General features: G+C 50.8%; 1 protein-coding gene across 1 annotated transcript in view; it reads left to right on the top strand.

The window, feature by feature from the left end:
• UBASH3A (ubiquitin associated and SH3 domain containing A) overlaps positions 1–22120 on the top strand; it is a 42685-nt gene extending 20565 nt beyond the window's left edge. Inside the window, exons 7-14 of the mRNA XM_046651627.1 lie at positions 1678–1804; positions 6182–6281; positions 9026–9148; positions 11376–11468; positions 15560–15704; positions 16405–16511; positions 20102–20208; positions 21585–22120. Of these exons, the coding sequence (XP_046507583.1) occupies positions 1678–1804; positions 6182–6281; positions 9026–9148; positions 11376–11468; positions 15560–15704; positions 16405–16511; positions 20102–20208; positions 21585–21722 (940 nt within the window). The 3' untranslated portion in view covers positions 21723–22120. The remainder of the gene's footprint in view (positions 1–1677; positions 1805–6181; positions 6282–9025; positions 9149–11375; positions 11469–15559; positions 15705–16404; positions 16512–20101; positions 20209–21584) is intronic.
• Positions 22121–23398: the final 1278 nt, after the last annotated feature.

Raw genomic sequence — 23398 nt, 5'->3', positions numbered from 1 at the left:
TTAAGTTTTATTAAATGCTTAAAACTTAAGGTTTACATATGTTAAAGATCAAAAAGAATACTACAATCCAGAAAACGAGATGAGAACTGTGCTTTTCAGAAAACAGTAATAAAGGTGATGCCACCCCTCCAGTCACTCAGGTGAGCGGAGTACCTGTCAGCTTCTCTTCCACCATAAATCACCCCAACTGGAACACGGGTGCTCATGACACAGCCCTCGGGCACTTCCCCCTGCCAGGTGATGTGTGTCTGACTGACTCATTTAACCAGGAGCCCGTCTCCTGTTCTCTTAGTTCCTATCCACCGTGACAGGTGAGCAGTCAGAAGAGGGTCACCCAGCTCTCGCCACCTTGCCTCCCACCTGCAGCCTGTGGAACCACGTGCCCTTCTCTCTCCATCAGACTGGAATGCTCAGTCCAAACTCCAGCCGAGGGCATCCACCGTGATGCCTTGCATCCCATCCCTCCTGGGCATCTCATCCATCTTGGGCATCATGCCAGCATCATCAACCCATCCCGGGCCCTCCCAATCATTCGCACCAGCAACTGAACATGCTTAACAACAAAATCAAGCACAATTTCTTTTTTCCCGTTTCCCTCTCCAGCTACCGCCCCATTTCTCTGCTTTGATTATGGATTGTTTTTAAAGGGAGTCCATAAAGATGCCCCTTCCTTTTATAAAATGAATTTCCCACTGGGGAACCCAGCCATCTGCTTGCTCTTGGAAGATGTATGCGACCTTCGCTCTTTCTTCCTTACTCACTCTCTTCCCCCGTTCCTTCCAGACACATTCTCAGGGTGCCCCACCGTCACCCCCTTGTGTTCTGGAGTTCTCACTACTCCGTTGTGCTGTGGTCTTTTCCCTCAGTCTGAGCACCTGCCCACCCCATGGCAACCTTTTTGATTCACTGGCCAGGCAGCAGTTTCCTGATTGCCAGCAATTCCCCAGGCGCTGTTGTTACCCACCTGCCCGCTACACACACCTGCCTTTTCTTGTGTGTCTCCTTAGCGCTTAATGCGTCTGCTCGCTGCTCATTTGTTCCTGCAGCCCAACACGTCTGTCTTCTCACCTTTGGCTATTTTAGAAGGTGAACCTAAGACGATGGTGTACTGGTTTATCAGGGCTGCCACAACAAGAAGCCACAGACCGTGCGGCTTAAACAACCCAGAGATTTATTCTCTCACAGTCTGGAGGCTGGACGTCCAGGATCACGGTGTCAGCAGGGCTGGTTTCTTCTGAGGCCTCTCTTCTTGGCCCGTAGATGGTGTCTTCTCCCTGTGTCCTCACACGGTCATCCCTCTGTGTGTGTCTGTGTCCTGATCTCCTCCTCTTATAAGGACATCAGTCAGATTAGATTAGGGCCCCCCAATGACCTCATGTAGCTTAATCACCTCTTTCAAGACCATCTCTAACAAAGTCACACTCTGAGGCGCTGGGGTTTAGGACTATAAACTTTGAAGGGAGATGGTTCAGCCCATAACAGGTGGTGACAGCGGGGATGAACATCCTCCTCAGGATTTATGACATGTGAGCTCTTTGAACTCACTGTTTTGTTTCGTCCCCACAGAGACCTTACCTACCCGTCTTGTCGTGCACATTCTCGAGCACATGAATGACCAGACGCAAACAGATGCTACCTAGCGTCTCATGACACAGCATCTCGTCTCTTCTCCCACAGGACGTACACCTTCAGCCTGGCCGTGGACCTGAACTCCAGAAAGGACGGCGCAGCCAGCAGCAAACGGAATGGGGAATTTCACCCTCCACAAACGTCAAGGAGCCTCAGCAGCGTGCAGGCTTTGCAGGTGGCACAATCCCTTTTGTTTTCAGTGAAACCACACTTTATCTTAAGTCCTTGGTAGACACGGCCTCCCCCTTGGGCCTCCAAGGATGGAGCTTCTGATCTTTCGAGTCGGGGCTGGGAGACGAGGAGGCTCGTGCTCAGCAACCTGGAGGGATGGCATCCTCAGGACCAGGGTCTGGGGCACGGCAGGGGCACGTGAGCCCCGCCAACAGGTGAGGCACATCCAGGAGTGAAGGGTGCCAGCAGGTGACCCAAGGAGCAGGCAGCCCCTCCCCAAAGCCAAACAAGTGACACAGCATCCCCGACACTGTCTGGGCGGTCCCAATCCAGCCCTCTTGTCTGAAGCTTCAGGTCCTTCCTTACAGGGGAACCCCCGTGGGCCGGGCAGCACCTGCAGCTCACCCTTGGCTGGTCCCCACGTCAGTGGAAATGCCTCTCTGGCCTGTGTGGTTACTGAAACAGTCCCTCCGGTCCCCACCCTGTCACACACGTTACATTAGGACTTCATCCCAGCCCCCTCCACCCAGCAGGGGAGGCATTCGTCCTTCGCCATCTCTGTTTTATAGATCTGAAGACTGAAGCTTACGGAGGCTGGGCAGCTTGGTGGGTAGCACACAGACGCCTAAGCACCCCCCACATTGGGTTGTTGTGAGGATTACATGAGACAGGGTGTCCAGCGTCCACGGCAGGCCAGGCTGTAGATGTTAAGAGACTGTTACCACCCAGAGGGCAGGCTGTGGCTATCTGGCTCGTTCCTGTGTTCCCAGAGCCTGGCTCAGGGCCCAGCCTGCAAATCTCAGTGGATGAACCATGGAACGACCTAACAAAGGCCCTGATCGGGACTTGTGGATCGCCCTAAATTCAAAGCTCACCCTCCCTCTCCAAGAACCCATAGGCCACCCAGAAGCTGCCGCCAAGGCCAGGTGGGCTCCCTCCAGACAGGAGGTGAGCACAGGGCGCTGGACACTGGGAAGGCCATAGGGTGTCCCCTTTCGCCAGGTCTTCAGGTGGAGAGAGCATCCTTGGTGGAGGAGCCGCAGACCGGGAGCCAGACACCTGCCAGCCACAGACAGTCAAGAATGGGGCTCCCCGTATGGACCAGGGGAGAGGAGGCTGCCCAAGGCTGTGCCCCGCTTTCCAGACTGAACCACGGGGAGGAGCTGGAGCGAAAGTCTCAGGCCGTAGCTCGGCCTGTGTCTAAACCCGCTGGCGCCTTAGATGGATGCAAACCTCGCACAGGCCTCCCTATGAACCGAACGCACCTCGGCTGGTCTGAGTTCACCCCCTCCACACAGTAAGAAAAGAAAACTGTGGCATCAGCTTTGGTAAAACGGACGTACAGGAGGCTGAATAATGGCCCCAAAGAGAAGAGGTCGTGGTCCCTGGAAGCTGCGAATGTTACAAGGAACAAGGTTCTTTGCATATGGGACCGAGTTAAGGATCTTGATGGGGAGTTTATCCCGGATTATCCGGTGGGCCCTAAATCTAGTCACAACTGTCCCTGTGAGATGGAAACAGAGGGGGATTTGCTGCCGTAGAAGAGGAGAAGACGGACGCACAAGGAGGAGGCTGTGTGACCACGGGGGCAGAGATTGGAGCGATGCGGCCACAGGCCAACAACTGCCAGAGCCACCCAGAGCTGGCAGAGGCAGGAAGGACCCTCCCCTAAAGCCTCTGAGGAGGCATGGCCTTGCTGACACCTTGATCTCAGACTTCCAGCCTTCAGGACTGGGAGAGGATACATTTCCTTTGTTTGAAGCCTCCTGGTTGGTGGCACTTTGTTACGGCAGCCCCAGGAAAGGCACGCGGCATCTTGTGTCTAAAGATGCAGTGCAGCCCTCTTGTTCTGCGGACCCCAGGGGTTAGTCCACTCTGTTCCCCCCACCACCCCGGAAGAAAATGCTCCGAATCCACAACCTCGACCCGACGCGCGTTGTCGTCTTTGGGATTGTCAGTAAGCAGACAGAGGCTGGGAGTCTGTCTGTGTCTTGCAAACTACTTGCAGATCAGCCCTTGACAGGGGAGGGGGACAGGGCACTTAGTATTCATTGTCACGGGGAAAAGACATCCTGGCATGGGTAGAGGCAGAGCCTGCACAACCAGCCTTCAAAATTATGAGACAACAAGACAACCTTCCCCTCGGAGCTCTGCCCTAGGTCGGTGTTTGCACCCGAACTACACATCTGCACGCTGCATTAGGAGAGAATCACGATACTTGCTTTGCCCTGACCACATGTCCTTTTGAAGACTCGGCCCGAGTCTGAGAAACTGTGTATGGAGACTTTGAATGTTCCACGTTCCATAGGCTCACAAATACCACACTCACGCACCCAGCAGAATGTGGTCGGATCCACCGGGAACAGCCCAGTGCGTTAATCAGCTGGAGAGCCTGCCTCACCCAGATGGGTGTGGACTCCGTGAGGGGCTGGGAGGGTCTGGAGGAGTTGCCCGTGGTGTTGGCCCCGAGAATGCCTGTGACCAGGTGAAGTTTGCCCGAGATCCTGCTTTCTGGCGTCCCCTCTTCCTCAGCAATTGCAGCCACTTCCCAGCATGTGGGGATGCTGCTGGGGGCCGTTCTTTCTCCTCACTGGTAAACTCAAAGAAGGGCTGGAGGAAGCAGCTGGATGTGCAGACCCTCCAGCCTCCACCCTGATCACAGAATCAAATCGGAAACGGGATGGTCAGTAGCACGGGCCACCTTCAAGGGGTTCCCTGTTTTTTCTGGGGCTCCTGGAGGAAGGTTTGTGCTCCACACAGCTGTCGTGGTGGCCTCATGTTGGCTTGGCCATCAGCAGTGTGCTTGTCGCTCCCCACCTCTCTGGCCGTCCTCGGCTCCTGCTCACTCTCTCCATCCCTTTCCTAGGAGGTGTGCTCAGCGTTCCCCTCAAGGTCAAGCCCGGCCTCCTACAAGCCCTCACAGATGTAAAAGAGAAAGGCCAGCCCTAGCTCCCCTGGGGACCAACACCCACACTTAGGAGCCCTTCCTAAAAGGCACCACACATCATTGGGTTACTTCCCCCAAACACCGGCCTCCCCCAGAACAGAGGTGGATGCGCCCCGCAATTGTGAGGCTCCAGGGCCGTCGGAGGCCCTGCCCGAAGTCAAGGACGAGTGCCCCAGAGAGATCTGCTGTTTCCCTGGCTGGAAGCTGCTACCCCGTCAATGCCTTTCTCTTGCCAAAAATAAAGTAAAATAAAATTCTATTTCCCCCTAGCACTCAGCCAAGCAGAGAATGGCCAGCATGGGAAAGAAGCAAGAGGTGTGGGTGAGGAGCTTCTCCCCTGGGGGCTCAGAGGCTGAAAGCACACTGGAGTGGTCCTGGAGGGCCCCTCGGAAGAGGACCAGTGCCAGCAACAGAGGACACTTGATAAATAATAGATCGATAGATGGATAGACAGATAGATGAAAGATAGATATAAAATCTATATATATATATATATATGTTTTACATATAGATAATATATGCTATCTATTATGATATAATGTATGATATATGTATGGATATGTTCTAAGAAGTCACTATGGGGGCCTCCCTGGTGGCATAGTGGTTAAGTTCACACACTCTACTTCAGCGGCCTGGGGTTCACTGGTTCGGATCCTGGGCATGGACCTATTCACCACTTATCAAGCCATGTTGTGGCAGGCATCCCACATATAAAGTAGAGGAAGATGAGCACAGATGTTAGCTCAGGGCCCATCTTCCTCGCCAAAAAAAAAAAAAGAGAAGAAGTCACTATGGAGGGATGTTATGGTCTGAAAGTCTGTGCTCCCCCCAGATTCATATGTTGAAATCCTATCCAGTGTGATGGTTTTTGGAGGCGGGGCCTTCGGGAGGTGCTTAGGTCATGAGGGTGGAGCCCCCAGGAAGCGGATTAGTGCCTTTATAAAAGGGACCCCACAGAGCTCCCTGGCCCATGCTGCCATATGAGGACACAGTGAGAAGTCAGCCCGGGAGAGGGCCCTCACCCGACCGAGCTGGCACCCTGATCTCTGGCACCTGAGATTTGGCCTCCAGAACTGTGAGGAATAAACGTCTGCTGTTTCTCAGCCCGCAGTCTGTGGAATTGTGTTACAGCAGCCTGAAGGGCTGAAAAACAGAGACGCTGCTGTGCTGTGGTGGGAGCATGCCTGTTGCTTTTCATTTCCTGTATGATGTTACAATGCCCAGGAAATAAAAAGTTGCAGGAATTTGAAGAGATTTCCACCTGCAATTCCTCCTCTTCTTTCTTTGTAATGACTTTGGTAAAATAGGCTGTAGCTACTAAACAAGGAAGGGATTCCGTTTCTGGGCCAGCTGTTGGATGACTAGGAGAGACGCTGTTTGAAGTCTAGTAATGTGGGTGTTGAACTGCACACGCCTTTCTTTCCACCGTCACAGGCCACGATAGTGAGGAAAAGCGTGTTGGTGGTGCGGCACGGGGAGAGAGTGGACCAGATATTCGGGAAGTCGTGGCTGCAGCAGTGTTCCACACCTGACGGTAGGTAACGTCCCGGTGGAATCTAAAGCAGAAATGAGACAGATCTAACAAATGAGATCACCTTCTCGACTTTCCTAGCCAGATCCCCCACGGCCCCGTTCTTTAGAATGACTAGGTGCAGGTTGTTTGTGTGGGATGGATGCTTGCTCCAGCTTCCCCCACAGGCATTACATGTATGCCGTTGAGTGTGTATGTGGTCTACAAGCATCTTACCTCCAACACCTTGTAGACGGTGGAGGAATGGCTGTCGAGAGTAAGCCAGTCTGCCGGTGGGACACACGCACGGTCCTGTTTACTCTAGCAGCACACATACGGTCTTTGATGAGTGCAGCCAGCATTGACTTGAGAGCGAGTCACCCTGACCTGTGGTCTCTGAACCCTCGGCTGCTGGCATGTACCCCATCTCACCATCTCATCACTCTATCTCTCCAAGCTAATCTTCAGTGGTCATTTGCCTACAATGCTTGGCTCTCCTGCTCAACTGGTGGACGTATTTTTAAATATGAGTCTTGCTTACCCCTACATGACCCCTCTGGATGCCAAGAACTAAGGACAGTGCTTATAAATACAGCATGGCCTCAGGCCAGTCTCTGCACTGATGACCCATATCTGTATCAAGGCGCATCCCCAAATGGAAAGGCCAGCGTGTCACAATTTTTAAGCCAGAGATAATTATATAAATGAAGGTATTGAATGAACAGAGTGATAAAATTCATTCACAGTAGCTGGGCTAGCCGAGCCCTTTTGGGATCCCACCAGGAGCCCAGCAAGCCAAGAAAGGAGAAATGAATAGGGAAAACAATTGGCAGATGACCAGCACACCCCAGAAAATTCTGCACAAATCACATCATGACCAAACTTATCTCCAGGAACCCACAGAATAATGCTATGGTTGTCTCCACAATGCAAAATCAGGCAGAGATACAAAGGCTTGAGAAAGAAACAATGCGACAACAGGTGGCCGTGAGGATGAATTGACTTTCAAACACACACTTATAAGAAACTTTCTTGTAATAGAACAATTATTGAAACCACAGATCGAAATGGCACACCATGTCAGTGTGCGCCTGGTAATATGGTTCAAGAACGACTAGAAAACAACCAACACCAAAAACAGTCATTGCACTTCATGGAGACAGAAAGAATTTCGGTCATGTAGACAAAAGACCGAGTCAGCCCTACAGGGGAAAATATTTTAAAGGCACTGGAGAGTCCCAGCTGAAAGGAAACTCCTGGTGGATCGTTTTATAAGGTAGAGAAGCCCTTGACAAAGTGAGTAGTCGCAGTCTAATTTGTCTGAATTTTGCATATTACATTGTTTAATCAATTACGATGGGGTATCTCGGGTGCTGCTGGCCTCTCCTATGATTCCAGTTTTCCTCCTCGTTTCTGCTCACTTCTGGCCCAAGTCCCCCTCAAAGGGCTCCTAACCTCTCGGCAGTGCTGGCCCAGGGCACCCCCTATGATGGGCAGACTGTACTCCCGTCGAAACCTAACCCCACCCTGTATGCTCGTCTTCCTCTGAGCTCTGCTCTCTGCCTCTTGCAGTGACCACTGATAGTGTCAAAAGACCTAAACGGAATCGATTAACGCTTTGAGAATCACAGACGCCTTTGAGAATATGACACAATTGATGGAAGTTCTCTCTGAAAAATAAAGAAATACCAGCTTCCCCAGAGAACACAGCATATGCTCCGGCATTTAATAAAGGCCTTTAGAACTGATAGTTTAAATCAAGTCTCTGCCCATGGAAATTCCAGGAGAGGAGCTTTCGGAAAACTCTTGCATAGAACCTAAAAAACAAGGCATGCAAAAATAGCCAGCTGTCTCCCCGTGAGGTCTAGCAGGTCTCAGGAAGGCGGCTTGGCTGCTGGAACCTGTTGGGGGCCGGGAGATGTGGGGGTCCGTTGAGAGGATGTGAGGGCTTGGTGTGGGGTAGTGGCCTCTGCAGGGGTAATCAATAATCTGATAATGAGATCGGACCTACCACTTCTCCACCACTTCCTCTGAGCCAGGCTCTGGGTTCTGGGCTTTATCTCACTGATTCACTGCAGTATCTCCATCATTTCCCCCTTTTCACTGATAAGGGAGATTAAGGCAGTTGCCTCTAATCTCACAACTAGTAGTTGGTGGTGCCAGGATTTGCACAGACTGTCAGATCTTAGAGCTCAAGGTCAAACTCAGAGTGAACCATGGTTCTTTGCAGCCTCTGGATGGGTGGGTGGGGGATCCCAATGAATCCACCTGATTTCCAGTCCGGCCTCAAGCAATTGACTGAACAATGCACAACGCAGGAGCCGCTCTGGCCGTAAGTATTCCGGCCCCCTTGGCAACAGGACACGCTTAAACCTGGAGGAATGGCTCGAATTTCACGTAATTAATTAACACCAACTGGAGATTCTTATCAAGTTAAACTAAATGAGTAATGGAGACGCTTGGTTCTTAATCGGGAAAATTGTATGTATGAATCTTTGTGAGGGGTTACGAGAGAACAAAGAGGGCCTCATGATTCCTGGGGGTGGAACCTGAGTTTTCTGTATTTGAGGAAACATATGCACAGCAGAGCACCAATTTCACCTCCAAGTGAATCCACATCACAGAGCACAGTCGGGAAGAAAACACAGTTGACAACAGTTTAAATAATAACCATGCTTCTAAGTGGGTCTTGATCTCGGGAGTTCTGTGAGACGAATGTGTGCGAACTCGATAGAACCCTGAACACCTGGTCCTTATTTCTGCTTCAGGGAAATACTACCGGCCAGACCTCAACTTCCCTTGCAGCCTGCCCAGACGGAGCAATGGCATCAAAGACTTTGAAAACGATCCACCGTTATCGTCTTGTGGAATTTTCCAGTCCAGAATGGCAGGTATGTTTGAGGATCATTCCGGCAGAAATTGTAACCATAATCATAACAATGATTCCCACTAACGTGCGTGGAGACCTTGCTACATGCCTGCTGAGGTCAGTGTTAGCATTATTCCTGCTCTACTGATGAGGAAGCTGGGGCACAGAGAGATTAAGTAAGCTGCCCAAAGTCACACAGCTAGTAGATGGAAGGGCAGAGATTTTATCCAGGAATCGACGGTTGGGAAAGTCAGGAGGAATGAAAGACAGGCATGGAAAGAACCAGAGAGGGGAGGAAAACTCAACAACCACTGTGGGCACGAAGGACAGCATTTAAATATTTAAAAACCACATCTTCTCTTTGATTTTATTTCAAAATCTGTCACTTTGGGCTTTTGCTTTATGTCTGGGCTTCTGGTTCCACATGATTGAATTTTTAGAACAGAAGAAGCTTCTGAGTTCATCTGGAGTTCATTTTGTGAATTAAGAAACTCAAATCAAGAACCAGAAGGCCCATGGGCTTCCCAAGTCGCACAGCTGGTTAACTGAAGGGACGCTCTGGAACCCAGAGCTCCTGGCTCCTCACCCAGTGGTGTGGGGTAAATGCTTGGTCACTGGCTCTCTGGGCAGGCTGGGGAAGCCCTGATTTCCAGCATTTGCTGATGTCCGTGGTGTAAATACTGTGTTCACACCATGGCTGGTTTCAAGCCACTGATTCAAGGTCACTGAACGTGGAGTTGGGAGAGGTGACACGGTGGGCCCTCCCACGGTTAGATGTGACCTGCTCCACTCGGGCCTTCCTGGGCTCCCTCCTCTGCAGTGCATCGTAGCCCATGTGTGCACACACGTGTGTGCGCGCTGGTACGTGTGCCCCTTGGGTAACGTACCTCTGCAACTCTGTGTTTCATGCCTGAATCCTCATCTAGATGTTGGCATAGCTCTGTGTGTGTGTGTTTGGGAGTATCTGTGAAAGGGTATCTGTCCGGGCAATTGTTGGCCCCTGTGTGCATTCCCTGTGGCTGCCATAGCAAAGGGCCATAGATGGAGTGGCTAAATTGAGAGAGATTCATTTCTCACGGTTCTAGAAGGCTGAAGTCTGAGATCAAGGTGCCAGCAGGGTTGTTCCTTCTGAGGGCTGTGAGGGAAGGCTCTGTTCCGGGCCTCTCTCTTTGGCTCATAGATGGCTGTCTTGTCCCTGTGTCTTCACGTCATCTTCCCTCTGTGTTGTCTCTGGGTCCAAATTTCCCCTTTTGTAAGGACATCAGTCAGATTGGAGCAGAGCCCACCCTAATGACCTCATCTTAGCGTGGTCACCACTGTGAAGACCCTACATCCAGAGAAGGTCACACGCTGAGTTAGTGGGAGTTGGGGCTCCAACATATGAATTTGGGGGCACAATTCAGCCCATGACAGCATCCACGAAATCCTCACTGGCTGTGGTACTGTGTCGACTTTGTGCTGAAGAGATGGCCTTCTTTCCCAAAGATCAGGCCCTCTGATTTTGCAAGAGGACATGTGCTTTACAGGCCTGTCCTTCCATGAGCCTCGGGTAGTCTTGAGTTTCCCATCGCTGCAGAGCAAATTGCCATGAGCTGAAACTGGCACCCGCTTGTGGGCTCACAGTCCTGTAGGTCAGAAACACAGCACGGCTGGCTGGGTTCGCCACTCAGCGTCTCAAGGCCTGAAATTAAGGTGTCAGCTGGGCTTAGTTCCCATCTGGAGCAGCTTGGAAGCGGTTTCGATTTCTCCCCAAGGCAGTTGGGGGAATTCAGTTGTTTGTGGTTGTAGGACTGAAGTCTTCCTTTCCTTGCTGGCTGTCAGCAAGGAGCTGTTCTCAGTTCTTAGAGACCACCCACCTCCCCTGCCATGTCATCCCCTCCATCTTTGAAGCCAGCAATGGAGAATTTCTTGCATGTCAAGTCCCTCTACCTTTGAACCTCTCTGCCTTCTTTTCTGCGATCAGCTGGAGAAAATCTCTGCTTTTAATGGGCTCAGATGAATGGGCCAGGCTCCAATAATCTGCGATAATCTCCCTCCTGCCATGTAACATAACATAGTCACAGGGGTGCTATCCCACTCTATTTGCAGCTTCCACCCACACTCAAGGGGATTATACAGGGTGTGTACACCGGGGGTGGGAATCTTGGGGCCACTCAAGGTCCTGCCTACCACAGGTAAGCCGCCCATCGGAGAGACCACCGTGGGAGGCTACAGTTATGACGAGGCCTTTTCCACCTGCTGTTTTCCAGGGGAAGCGCTCCTGGACAGCGGCATCAGAATCACCTCGGTCTTCGCCTCCCCAGCCCTCCGCTGCATACAGACAGCCAAACACATCCTGGAAGGTGGGTGAGAACTTCTCAGAGCTTCTCATGTTGCCTTGATCTCACGGTTTGTCTCCAAGGGGAGAGAAGTGAGCGGAGGGGAGAATGGGATGAGTGACGATGAATGCCACCTAAGTCATAAGACGGTGAGGAACCAGCCATCCAAGAGCTGTCAGCCCGTTAACATGTCTGGGATGCCAGGGTTGTAACTGACTGCCAGGCGCCTGTCATCACACTTTACCCCTGGCCTGCTTCTGCCATGCGTTTGGTTAGTTTTTTTGAACATCTGGGGAGGGGCATTCAGAAACCCAAAGAGCTGGGAACTTCTGTGGTCCCATAAAGTCCAAAATGCCGATTTCCCAGGACAAGGGGATCAGCTACTGGGAGCTGTCCAGCACCATCAAAGGCTGATGTGCGCTAGGAAGCTGCTGGCAGACCTTCTGCAGCTTCCACCTGCCAGAGAAGGGTAGCCCGTTCTGGAGGCCTCTGTTCTGCTTCCCCCTCTGCACCCCTGCCCTGCCCTCCTCGGGTGGGGAGGAGGCCACGTGATGCAGTTCACAGTGCGGGAGCACAGGCAGGTCCTCCACAAGGATAGGACGGAGGGCAGAGTACATGGGCACGGGTGCAGCAGGTGGGCAAAAGTGGAGGACGGGGCTCGCCCAACTTTCTCAGAGTCGTAGGAAGTCAGGTCACCAGCTGAAAGTGAGGGGGGGGGCCTGCTGGACATTTGAGGAGCGCTGAAGGGACGAAATGCTCCTCAGGGAGAGGGGCCAGGCCGTGGGAAATTATAGGATGGCTGCTGGGCCTCACAAAGAGCCCACTTGAGTCATTAGCTGGGCTGGGGGCTTTCCTCCAGGCGTGGAGCTGGAGCAGCAGGTGGAGACCTGGATAAACCATGGACAGGTTTGAGAAGTGAGGACAAGAAAGTGCAAGAGGGCGTGAGGAACTGAGAGTGCACACCAGAGGGTGATGATAATTGATGGCAGATTTTAAGCTGGGTAAGCTGGGGAGTTAGAGCCTGGGGGAGGTGAATGATAGAGAAAAAGGAGTTTTTATTCAGTGCAGTAAAACCCTGGCGGGACGGCTGGATGGTTGGAGTTAGAGGATGAGAGAGAGGAAGCTGCAAAGAAAGGAGGTCTGGTTGGAGACAGAGTCTGACGCCAAGCTTAGAGAAGGGCTGCAGCTGCTGGTAATGACAAGATCAAGTGAAGGGAAGGTGCCAACGAGGCAGGAAGGGAGGCACACTGAGGAGGGGGACAAGGAGCCAAGAGACTATTGCTTGGTGAGCCATCCTGCAGATAAAGGTGTCACCAAGCATTGTACCTGGAGTAACATCAGAGAGAGGACAGAGAGTGGGCGCTGAAATCTTCATGGGAGGAGCTGTTGAAATGATGGTGGATCAACCCAGCACATGTGCCACAACCGGCCCCTGTGTCTTCTCCTATCTCCTATACTTCTATCAGAGAAGCTCTGGCACGGTGTGCTTCCCATCCAAGTGTGCAGACAGGAGTCCCTCCCAGGAAGGGAACTGGTCCGTGCTCTGGACCTGCGCAGGCACTTGGTGCAATCCGTTCCTTTCCTGTGTTCTCATGAACTTGCTGTTTCGTGGTCCAGTCTCTAAGTCGTGAGGGACAGAAATCCATTTTATCAGCAAAGAGTGTCCACAGTCCACCTTCCACGTACTTAAAACTCAGAGGCGGTGTCTGGGTATCTGCAGCCCGCAGCCATCCCTCATTTGTCATTTCTCACCAGAGCGTGACAGCAGACCCCAAGCCCCGCTGCTTGGGGTTTCAGGTCTCTAAGACTTAAAAATGCGGATTTGTTTCAGCTCACTGTAGAGGGCTGCGTGTTGGTTACTGCTCCTCTGGGCTCTCAGCAGATTGAGCCACATGCAGGCTAAAGGACAACGTCAGCTTTCCAAACAAACCAGCTGAGGGCCCAGGAACCCCCAAATGTGTGACTTCTAGTGTGGCACGTTGAGAGAGGTGGCCTGGCCCTGAAGCCAAAACAAAGCTTCCTAACACATCTCGTCCCCTCCCCACCAACACACGCACGCACACACGCAAGCATACACTGTCAAACACACACACTCACACACACATACACCCCTTGGGGTTTCATTCAGCCACAGAGTCGTAGGCTCTAGTGTTGGAGAGAGACCGGGAGAAGGAGCCTGTCACCCTGCTGCTTTTTCGAAGCAGTGACCCCCACCTGGGAAACACGGTCCCCAGGACGTCAGACTCCCCGTTTCTGTGTTCAGATCTGTAGGTTGCCCCACCCCTCTCCTTCCATTCAGGAAGGAATAGAAATGAGAAGTGCCAGGACTGCCTTTTGCCAGAGGAGGGTGGGGAGAGGGGAAATGGCAACACGAAGGCACAGAGTTCCCCTAATAACTGGGTAATCCCTTCCTGGCTGTGTTTGTTCTAAACTTTCCAATTTGAGGATAATTCTTAATAAATATAATGGAATAAAGCAAAATAGATCCGAAGGAATCTCATGCCTGGATTGCTTAGCACCAACGCATTTATAATTAATCAGATGTGAGCAAAGCAAGAACGCGTGGAAATATGGGATAGAAGGTGACGGACTGGCCCCTGACTTTCCCGTCTCCCCCGCTGCCTCAGCCTTTTATGGGGAGCACTTAATGAGCTCACTGTGTCCTAACCCACCCTGAGGATGCTCCTTTTCCACTGACCTTCAAAACCACTAATTTCCATCTTTGGCTGGCTGCCTGCTGATGAGCTGGTGTGAAACCTTGTGGACTGTCTGTGCCCAGCCAGGTCAGCACTTGAATGTGGACGATCAAGTCGACATTCGAACCCAAGTTGAGGGTTCTTTTCTAAGGATGCTCTTAATCTTCCTTTCCTACCCAACCTGTCTCACCATGGTATCAACACATGAATAAGAAGATAAGGAATATTCTTTTGGCCAGGTTCCTAATAAAAGAATATGATTGAGAGCTTCAAAAACATTTTTTTCATAACTTTACCCCTTTTTTGTCATCACTCATGGTTCTTCATTTTAACATTTTTGTTCCAATTTTTCATAAATTTTTTGACTTTTATTATTTGAGTCTCTTGCATGAAAAATAAAAAGTTCTCCAAAATGTTTTGTGTTTTCTGACAATGATAATGTCAGTGTCTTTAACATGATCTCTCATTGACTTTTACTCTATATGCAGATGATGTTGATGATGATGATGAAGTCTGTTTAAAGAGCACAAATTTATAAATCCTGTGTTTATCCAGAAAAACAAGGATTCCCAGCCTTCTTCATAAGTCCTCAAACCTGACCCGCCCATTCTTCAGACTGACGTCTGAGACGCTAATAGGCTAACCTCTATCTCAATACCATGTCAATGAATGTCCAGATGGACCATTTCCCAAAGTGTGACCCACACAACAGTGGCCACACGATGTCCTCAAAGGAAGAATGGCCAACCCCATTTGGGAAGCTCTCCAGCTGTTCCTTCACAGGACACGAGCCCTTCACAGGCTCTGGGGAGAGCTCAGGAGCCTGGTTAGCCCAGTTTAACTCTCTTTTCTAGACTTGCTTGTTAAAGGACCCCAGCGCCTGGACCCAGAATACACTTGGGGAACTGGTTGTATTTCCAGCATTTGAGTTTGACTGTACTTTCTCCATTTCAGATAAAAACATTAAGATTTTTCCCCCCGACTCTAAAAGAGATGGCCTTAGATTTTGGGTCTTTTAGTCAAGGTATGAAAGGCTTGGGAAGGGTGAGTTGTGAGGAGTTAGAATGTCCCAGAAGATGGCCCCCTTCTAGCCTTCCCCTTTTGCTCAGTCTGGTACCAGTGTTTATCAGAATGGCGCTTCAGTGCGACCAACACGCTCCTCAATTGGCTGCATCTTTTCCACGGATCACTGGATCAGCCAGGTCTTTTTACGTGCGCTCGCCTTCTTGACCCGAGGCTGAGCCCCCAGCGTTTTTGTCTCAGAAATAGCATAATTGTGCTTAATCACAGAACAGTATTTGCCAAGAAAAAAAAATCACATTTTTGAAAGATACTATTTAGACCTAGGGAGAGGCTTATTTACATAAAGCCAAAATGGCCTGAAGATGATAAACGCTTGTATTCTGTTGTTGAATCCAGAACTCAAACTGGAGAAGAGAATTAAAATAAGAGTGGAACCCGGAATCTTCGAATGGACAAAGTGGGAGGCCGGCAAAGCAGCCCCGACCCTCATGAGCCTGGAGGAGCTGAGAGAGGCGAATTTCAACGTCAGCATGGATTACAGGTATGCCGCCTCACGTCGTCTCCTGCTGGGGGTAAGTTCTCGTTCAGGAAAAATTATTTCGACACTTGTTAAAGATGGTAAGAACGACTTTATCCAGGAAGGAGCACTGCAGTGGGGGTTTGCAGTAGGGGAGAGAGAAAGGACTCGGCTCCACATATAATAGGGACCGGTGGGGATTTTTAGCGGAGGAGCAGGGTCGGGGTGGGAGGATGGGAAAGTCCTAAGAGAGAAGAGTAATTCTCGCTGGACTGACCTAACAGGATTCTTGCTGAAGGCAGGCCGAGGTGGCCAGACATCCCCAGGCGGTGGGGGAGGATGCAGAGTTTACTCAGCTATTGAGGGTGTCGAGTTCTGGCTAAACCGACTTAGCAGGATTCTTACAAAAACTGACTCTACGAGGCCAGACGCTGAAGCCCAAAGGTCGGGCTAGATGAGAAGAGGGTTCGGGGGAGCCTGGCTAGAGTTTGGTCAAGGAGAGAATCTTTGTCATTCTCGCTCCATGGCTGACTCTTGGCCATCACAAAACCCGTCCGGTGTTCAGTAAGAATGCACGCTGGAGATTGAACGTCAGCCCTTTGCCAGTGTTGAGCACAAAACTGGAGCCTCGCTGTCGAGGCCTGGAGGCAGAGCCATCTTGGAGAGTGTTCCCTTCTCCAGATGACCACAGGTGAGCAGTTGAACATCCCCTCTCTCCCTTTAGGCCTGTGCTCCCCCTCACCTCCCTCATGCCGGCCGAGAGCTATGATGAGTATGTTGACAGATGTGCCATGAGCATGGAACGGATAGTCAGCATCTGTCCAGAGGACGGTAAGTGCCTCCACTGTCCTCGGGTGTGAGCAGCCCCCGGGGCTGGGATCTTACCTTTGGGGTGGAAACTGGCCGCTCTTGCAAACCTAGTGATGCCTCAACCTCCCCCACCCACACTCCCCAGCCAGCAGAGTGTTTGATGACTGCCTGTATGATAACGAGGCACATAGACACACACTCCCCCACTGTCCAGGTCCTGGCCCCCACTCCTCGGACTGAGAGCCGATGGGACCCAGGACAACAGGGTCAACACAAACCACCTGAACTGCTTCCTGAAAAAAAAAAGAAAAATGTCTGTTCATATTTTCTGCCCATTTTTTGATCAATTTGGTTTTTTGTTGTTGAGTTGTATGAGTTCTTTATGTATTTTGGAAATTGACCACTTGTCAGATACATGATTTGCAAATATTTCTCCCAGTTGGTCGGTTGTCTTTTCCTTTTGTGGATGATTTCCTTTGCTGTGCAGAAGCTTTCTAGTCTGGTGTAGATGTGAACAGACGTTTTTCCAAAGAAAATCTACAGATGGCCAACGGACACCTGAAAAGTCATCACTAATTATTGGGGAAATGCAAATCAAAACTACAATGAGATATCCTCTCACACCTGTCAGAATGGCTATAATTAATAAGACAAGAAGTAACAAGTGTGAGAGAAGATGTGGAAAAAGGGAAGCCCTCACAGACTGCTGGTGGGAATGTAGCCTCTAAGGAAAATGGTATGAAGATTTCTCAAAAAATTAAAAATGGAAATACCATATGATCCAGTTATTCCACTACTGGGTATTTATCCAGAGAACATGAAACCAATAATTCAAAAAGATATATGCACCCCTATGTTCATTGTAGCATTATTCACAATAGCCAAGACTTGGAAGACTTGGAAGACTTGGAAGCAGCTCAAATGCCCACAACAGATGAATGGATAAAGAAGATGTGGTATATATACACAATGGAATACTACTCAGCCAGAAAAAAGACAAAATTGTACCGTTTGCAACAAGATGGATGGACCTTGAGGGTATTATGCTGAGTGAAATAAGTCAGATAGAGAAAGACAAATATCGTATAATTTCACTCATATGTGGAAGATAAACAAACACATAGATACAGAGAACAGATTGGTGGTTACCAGAAGGGAAGGGGATGGGGGAAAGGCGACAGGGATAAAGGGGCATACATGTGGGTAACGTATAAAAACTAGACTATTAGTGGTGAACACGATGCAGTCTATGCAGAAGCTGAAATGTAATAATGTACACACAAAACTACACAATGTTATAAGCAAATAAAATTTGTCAAAACTCAAAAAAAAATAAGAGACCAAGAACAGAACAACCAAACACCACGTCATGTTTGAATGAAAATGGGAATAAAACATCGATATAAGTAGATGGTTGAGACCGCTTGAGAAATCTGGATATGGAATTTAAATATGGAATCTGAATGTGGAAATATTTAAGGAAGTTCTTAGTGTGATAACGGCATGGTGGTTTTCTAAGGGAGAAAAGTCCTTCCTCTTTGGAGATGCAAACTGAGGACTGTTCTGTGAACGGGCGTGATGCTGAGATGCACTTTAGAATAATACTGCAGGCAGGGGGGCTGGGCAGGGCAGAGATGCTGCCCAACAGGCGGAGCTCGAGCTGGGTCCGCGGGGATCATCAGACCCTTCTTGGTGTGTATTTGAAAATGTCCTGTAAAACGTTCAAATCAAGCCTATAAAAATTTAAGCTAGCAAGTGTGTATTGAACGTCAGCGATGTGTCAAGCACCAAATAAAACACCACAGGAAAACCTAAGTGAAGAAGACACACACTGTACCCTCAAGGAGTCTGAATATTGTTGGAGGAAACGGCACAGACGTCTGGAATATTAGAAGTATTAAATAAGACAGAGCAGAGTCTCAAAGAGTTGATTAGAGACCCCCAGGCCCGCTGCCCCCATCTGTGTTCTTTCCATCTCTCATCCTGGAGAGGCTCGAGGATGGAGAACTCTGCACGGGAGGAACTTGGGGAGGAGCTGAGCATCAGGGGGACACGCTCCAAGACATCCTCCAGGAAGAGACCCCAAACCTTGCCGTATCCAGCGCCCCAAACACACCCGGCCACCCGGCTGGTTTACATGGCTGGTTTTGACTGATGGGCGCTAACCCTGAGGAGCGTACTTTTGGAAACCATGCCTCAGTGGCGTCTGATTAATTACCAGACTGACATTGCTCACGGTTATTGCCACAGGATGTCAGAGAACAGAAAGTGAAATTAGAGCCTTCGCTGCTCTTTCGGGGCCCCACCCCAGCCTGCCCCTCTCTGGAATATCCCATTTCAGGCATCCACCTTGGGCTGAATATCAGTGTCCATGGATGATCCTCCCTTCCAAGGACCTCCCCCCGGTCCCCAGGTCTCCCAGAACGTGGGTGTAGACCATTGCCTCATTGATGCTGTTGTGCACACCGTCTCATGCCTCTCACTGCGGGGAACGCTGGTCAGCCATCTGTGGTTGTGGTGCACGTGGCTGAGCTCTCAGGATGCAGCACTTGAGCTGTAGAATGAGTCCTATTTGGAAGGCAAAGGATGCCCCAGGAGGAGGAGACCATGAGCAGGCAGGAAGGCCAGACATGTGACAACAGTGAAAAATCCCAAATCCCCCTGGGCTGGAGGGTAACAGCTAACACCTCCCGCTCCCCCAACTTGGGTGGGCCCTTCACACGCTTTGTGAAATCCTCACCTTCCTGCGATGGCTGAAATATCACCTCCATTTATACTGTGTGAGTTTGAAGCTCAGAGGGGCTCAGAGGCCTGTGTGCCCAGGTCACCCCACTCAAGAGCACAGGCCCAGAACAGCATCCTGGCAACTGCACCAGGATTTTGGAAGCCAAAGCTATGAGTATGAAATGAACAGGAACTAACACAGGGAAAGTGGATCAAGACTGATGTCCGGGCGTCACATTAGAGAATTGATGGTCACGTTAGGAGGAGCAGGAATGGATGCTCTGTGTCAGCCGTAGCTTTCAAAGGAAGCTCTCTGTTCTGATTCTCTCCTCCAGGAAGAGCGGGTGGGTCCCGTCCCAGGCACCTTCCTGACTCGCCGGCGGGTCTAACTCCCCCCAGCTCTGCTTCGTCCCGGCCTTGGCTCCCGGGTCGTGTCACCTGAGGGAGACTCACTCAGCCCGGACTCTGGATCTCTCAGCTGACGTGAGAGCCATCAGCAGGCTCATCGTGATCAACTGGCTGATAAGCTAATGGATGAGGCTTGGGCAGCAGCCACCACAGCATCCCATAGTAGGGCGGTGGCTCTGATCACAGCTGGCGGCTCAGGTCACCGCCCAGCCCCATCTCTGAAGCTCGCGGGCAGGTGCTGCCACCCCCAGACCCTGCATGGGATGTGATGGGCTCTGAAGAGTGACATACGGATGAGAGGGGGAACAGTGAGTCTTAGTAAGCTGGTACCCACCACACCTGCTTCCCGCCCCCACCCCGGCTCTCTTGAGGCAATGGGGCACCACAGTGTGGTTCTAGCGATGACTTTGGGGACCCCCGGCCTAATAAAAGGCACTCTCTGTACCTGCGTTGACCTGAGTTTCTTTTTCCTGCCGTAGGTGTCATCCTAATCGTGGGCCACGGCTCGGCGCTGGACTCCTGCACGCGCCCGCTCCTGGGGCTGCCCCCGCGGGACTGCGGAGACTTCGCACAGCTGGTGAGGAAGGTACGTGCCTGCCCCTTTCTCTAGGACCACAAAGTCAAGCACCCCAAGGACGCAGGGTCATCGCACGCCCTCCTCAGAACAAAAACAAGTGTCCAGCCGACCCAGGACAGCAGGGACCCACCTGTCCCTGAGAACGTGCCACCTGCTCGTGAGCAAAGGGCAGCCTTGGGCTGGGGGCCAATGGGAGAAGTTTGTCATCCTCATTATCATTATGGCAACGTTGGCCATTTGTTGCCAAGATAACATAAAAAACAAGACATGGGGCATTTTTACAATCAGCTCACACAATTCCTTGCAACTCCAGTAGTTACACAAACGGTCCATAAGCGATTTGCGGAAGAAGAGAAAGGACAAGTGCTGGGCTGGCCAGCTCCGGGGCCCTAGGGGGGTTAGGATTAGAAACAACTGTCCTCTCCAAAGTGTCCCCAAGGTGGTATTTCCCAATTATGGCCCAGATGTTCCCGAGCACTCCAGGTTCCTGGGCCACCAGTTGACCATCATCCAAACACGTGGCTCAAGCCCCCACAGGTCACCCTGGGAAATGTCCATATAGATTTCTGGGGGGACTCTCCTCGTCGGCCCCAGTGCCACCTGCTCCCTAAGCGTTCTTTTCCTCCTGCACCTGTCACCATGTCTCCTGTTCCTGCACCCCTTCCCACACCCCCGGGCTCTGCGGGGGGACCCCGTCACCCACACAGACAGCAGCACTGCACATGCCAGACGCTGACTGAGAGCTGCACATTGATCCTGTTCTTGGTGACCGAATCCCCACCCCTGCCCAACACTTCACCTCCTCTCTCGAGATGCCAGCCTCGAACTTCCTTGAACCAAGGAATTTCTAGACATTAAAAAGACATTAAAAGATTTCTTTTATTGAAAAGAAAAGGAAAGCAGACCATGTTTAAAAAAAAAAAAAAAAAGCCTTAAAAGCAAAGATCTACTCCAACACATTCATTTTACAGATGAAGGAATTGGGGTCTAAAGTTGCATTCTGTACTTTTTCCTTGGGTCTGAAAACTCAATCCCTGTGATTCTTTTGTGATGCTAAATTCGAGAATGGAAGCCGCTCTGTGGGCAGCAGGGCAGACGCTGACGTTTGGGCAGGAGAAGTCTTTGCAGTGGGGCCAACTACCCTTCGGACCTAGCACCCCCAGTTGTGACAAACAATAACGTGCAGACATTTCCCTTTGTCCCAAGGACGGGGGGAGCCGTCCCCACTGAGAACTGCTGTGTCAGGTGTTAGGGCTACGATGCCAGTGTGGGCACATTGTGCACGCCTCCAAGACATAGGAACACCTGTCGGTTGGCTTTATAACGAGACTGCAATCTGACTGACCTGCTATATAATACTAATGAGGGATTTGACTCTGTTCCAGATCCCTTCTCTGGGTATGTGCTTCTGCGAAGAAAATAAAGAGGAAGGAAAATGGGAGTTGGTGAACCCTCCCGTGAAGACGCTGACCCATGGCTCAAACTCAGCGTTTAACTGGAGGAACTGGATCCTGGGCAACTGAGAGCCCCTGTATGTTTTCATAATTTCATGACGAAGTTATGAAACCCTCCGCAGAGGCCGTAAGACACCGTCACTTTGAAGGTAGCTTCGTCTCGCCTGATGTGATCTGTAGAAGCACAAAATGCACTTTCAGATTCCAGAACGTTTGCCATCGATTTCGTCTTTGTAACTGCGGATTCCTGTCCTGCGAGCTCAGCGGCGAGGATGCCACCTTGGAACGTGTGTATCTGCCACGTGGCTTGCAGGGGAGTGAAGAGCTGTGACTCTAATTTCCAGGAATTAAAGACCCACCATATACACACCAAAAGAATACATCCACTTTATTTTATATGTTCTTATTTGTCACGTTCCCAAGCGTTTTTCCTTTTTCTGTTTCAATCACTCTTTGGCTATGTCCACACAGGCCAAAAGAAGTGGAATATTCCATAGAATGGAACCAGAAAACCATCTACCAGATAGAAACCGGGGAACCACTCCTTGGTGTCCACAGCCCGGGTGTTAGTGTCCTGTTGGTCTGTAACAAATGACCATAAACAGAGTGGCCATTAAAAACCACACAAAATGTAAACACACTCACACAAATTTGTTCTGTTGCGGTTCTGGAGTCAGAAGTTCTAAAATGGGTCAGCTTCCTTCCGGAAGCCTGGGGAGCATCCTTTTCCTTGCCTTTTCCAGCTTTTAGACGCACCCACATTCCTTGCCTTGTAGCACCTTCCTCCATCCTCAAAGACAGCCATTGCACATCTTCAAATCTCTCTGTCCCTCTGCTTCCACCTTCGTGTGGCCTTCTGCTTCTGACCCTCCTGTTTCCCTTTTGTAAAGACCCCGTGATGACACTGGGCCTACCCAATAATCCAGGATAACCTCCCCATCTGAAGATCCTTAACTTAACCCGTCTGCAAAGCCCTTTTATCGTGTAGAGGAACGCATTCTCCGTCTAAGGATTAGGATGTGGCCGTCTCTGGGGCCACTCTTCAGCCCACCACGTCCCCACACATCGGAGCTGCTTAAATAGTTGCCCCAGGGGGAGGATTTGAGACATCCCCTTGGTGCGGGTCCTTTTTAGCTTCTTCTTTTCTTCCTTTTGATCAAATGGAGGGGGAGGTGGGCTTTGCAAATGGGGGGAGTGGCTCCTGTCCTGACCAAGAGGAGAGAGAAACCAGAGAGGAACCCGAAGCTCAGTGAAGTCGGCCCGAGATGGCGTAAATCCCGTGCTGCCTCTGACTTTAAGAAGTCTGTCCTGGTGGTGGACAGAGGGCTCCCCAATGGTGTCCTCCCACCCCTACGGCCACACCTGTTCCCACGGCCAATGCGGTCGCTGCCTTACCCTGAAGCCCGCCACGGCGCGGTAGGACTTGCCTGGCCTCTCTTCTTTCCCACCCCCGTTCCAGTTCCCATATTGTGCCACTCTCACAGCTCGGGACGGGGGCTGATCTGTAACTGCCCTTTTACAGAGCGATCACAGAGGCTGGCAGACAGTCCCAGCACTTCCCCTCAGTGTCCTGGGAGCAAAGGATCGAGAGGACTCTTGTGGAACAGAGATGATAGACCCGGAACCCCGAGAGAGGACCAACCACGTCATTGAAAACACACCACGAGGCCATGCCTGATGAAAGGCTCCTCACTTTATCGGTCCAACTCCATCTCCTGAGAGAAACAGAAATGTGCCTGCCATTG

The sequence above is a fragment of the Equus quagga genome, unplaced genomic scaffold (genome assembly GCF_021613505.1).
Source record: "Equus quagga isolate Etosha38 unplaced genomic scaffold, UCLA_HA_Equagga_1.0 73442_RagTag, whole genome shotgun sequence".
Classification (NCBI taxonomy): domain Eukaryota; kingdom Metazoa; phylum Chordata; class Mammalia; order Perissodactyla; family Equidae; genus Equus; species Equus quagga.
This window is presented reverse-complemented; position numbering and strand designations above follow the sequence as displayed.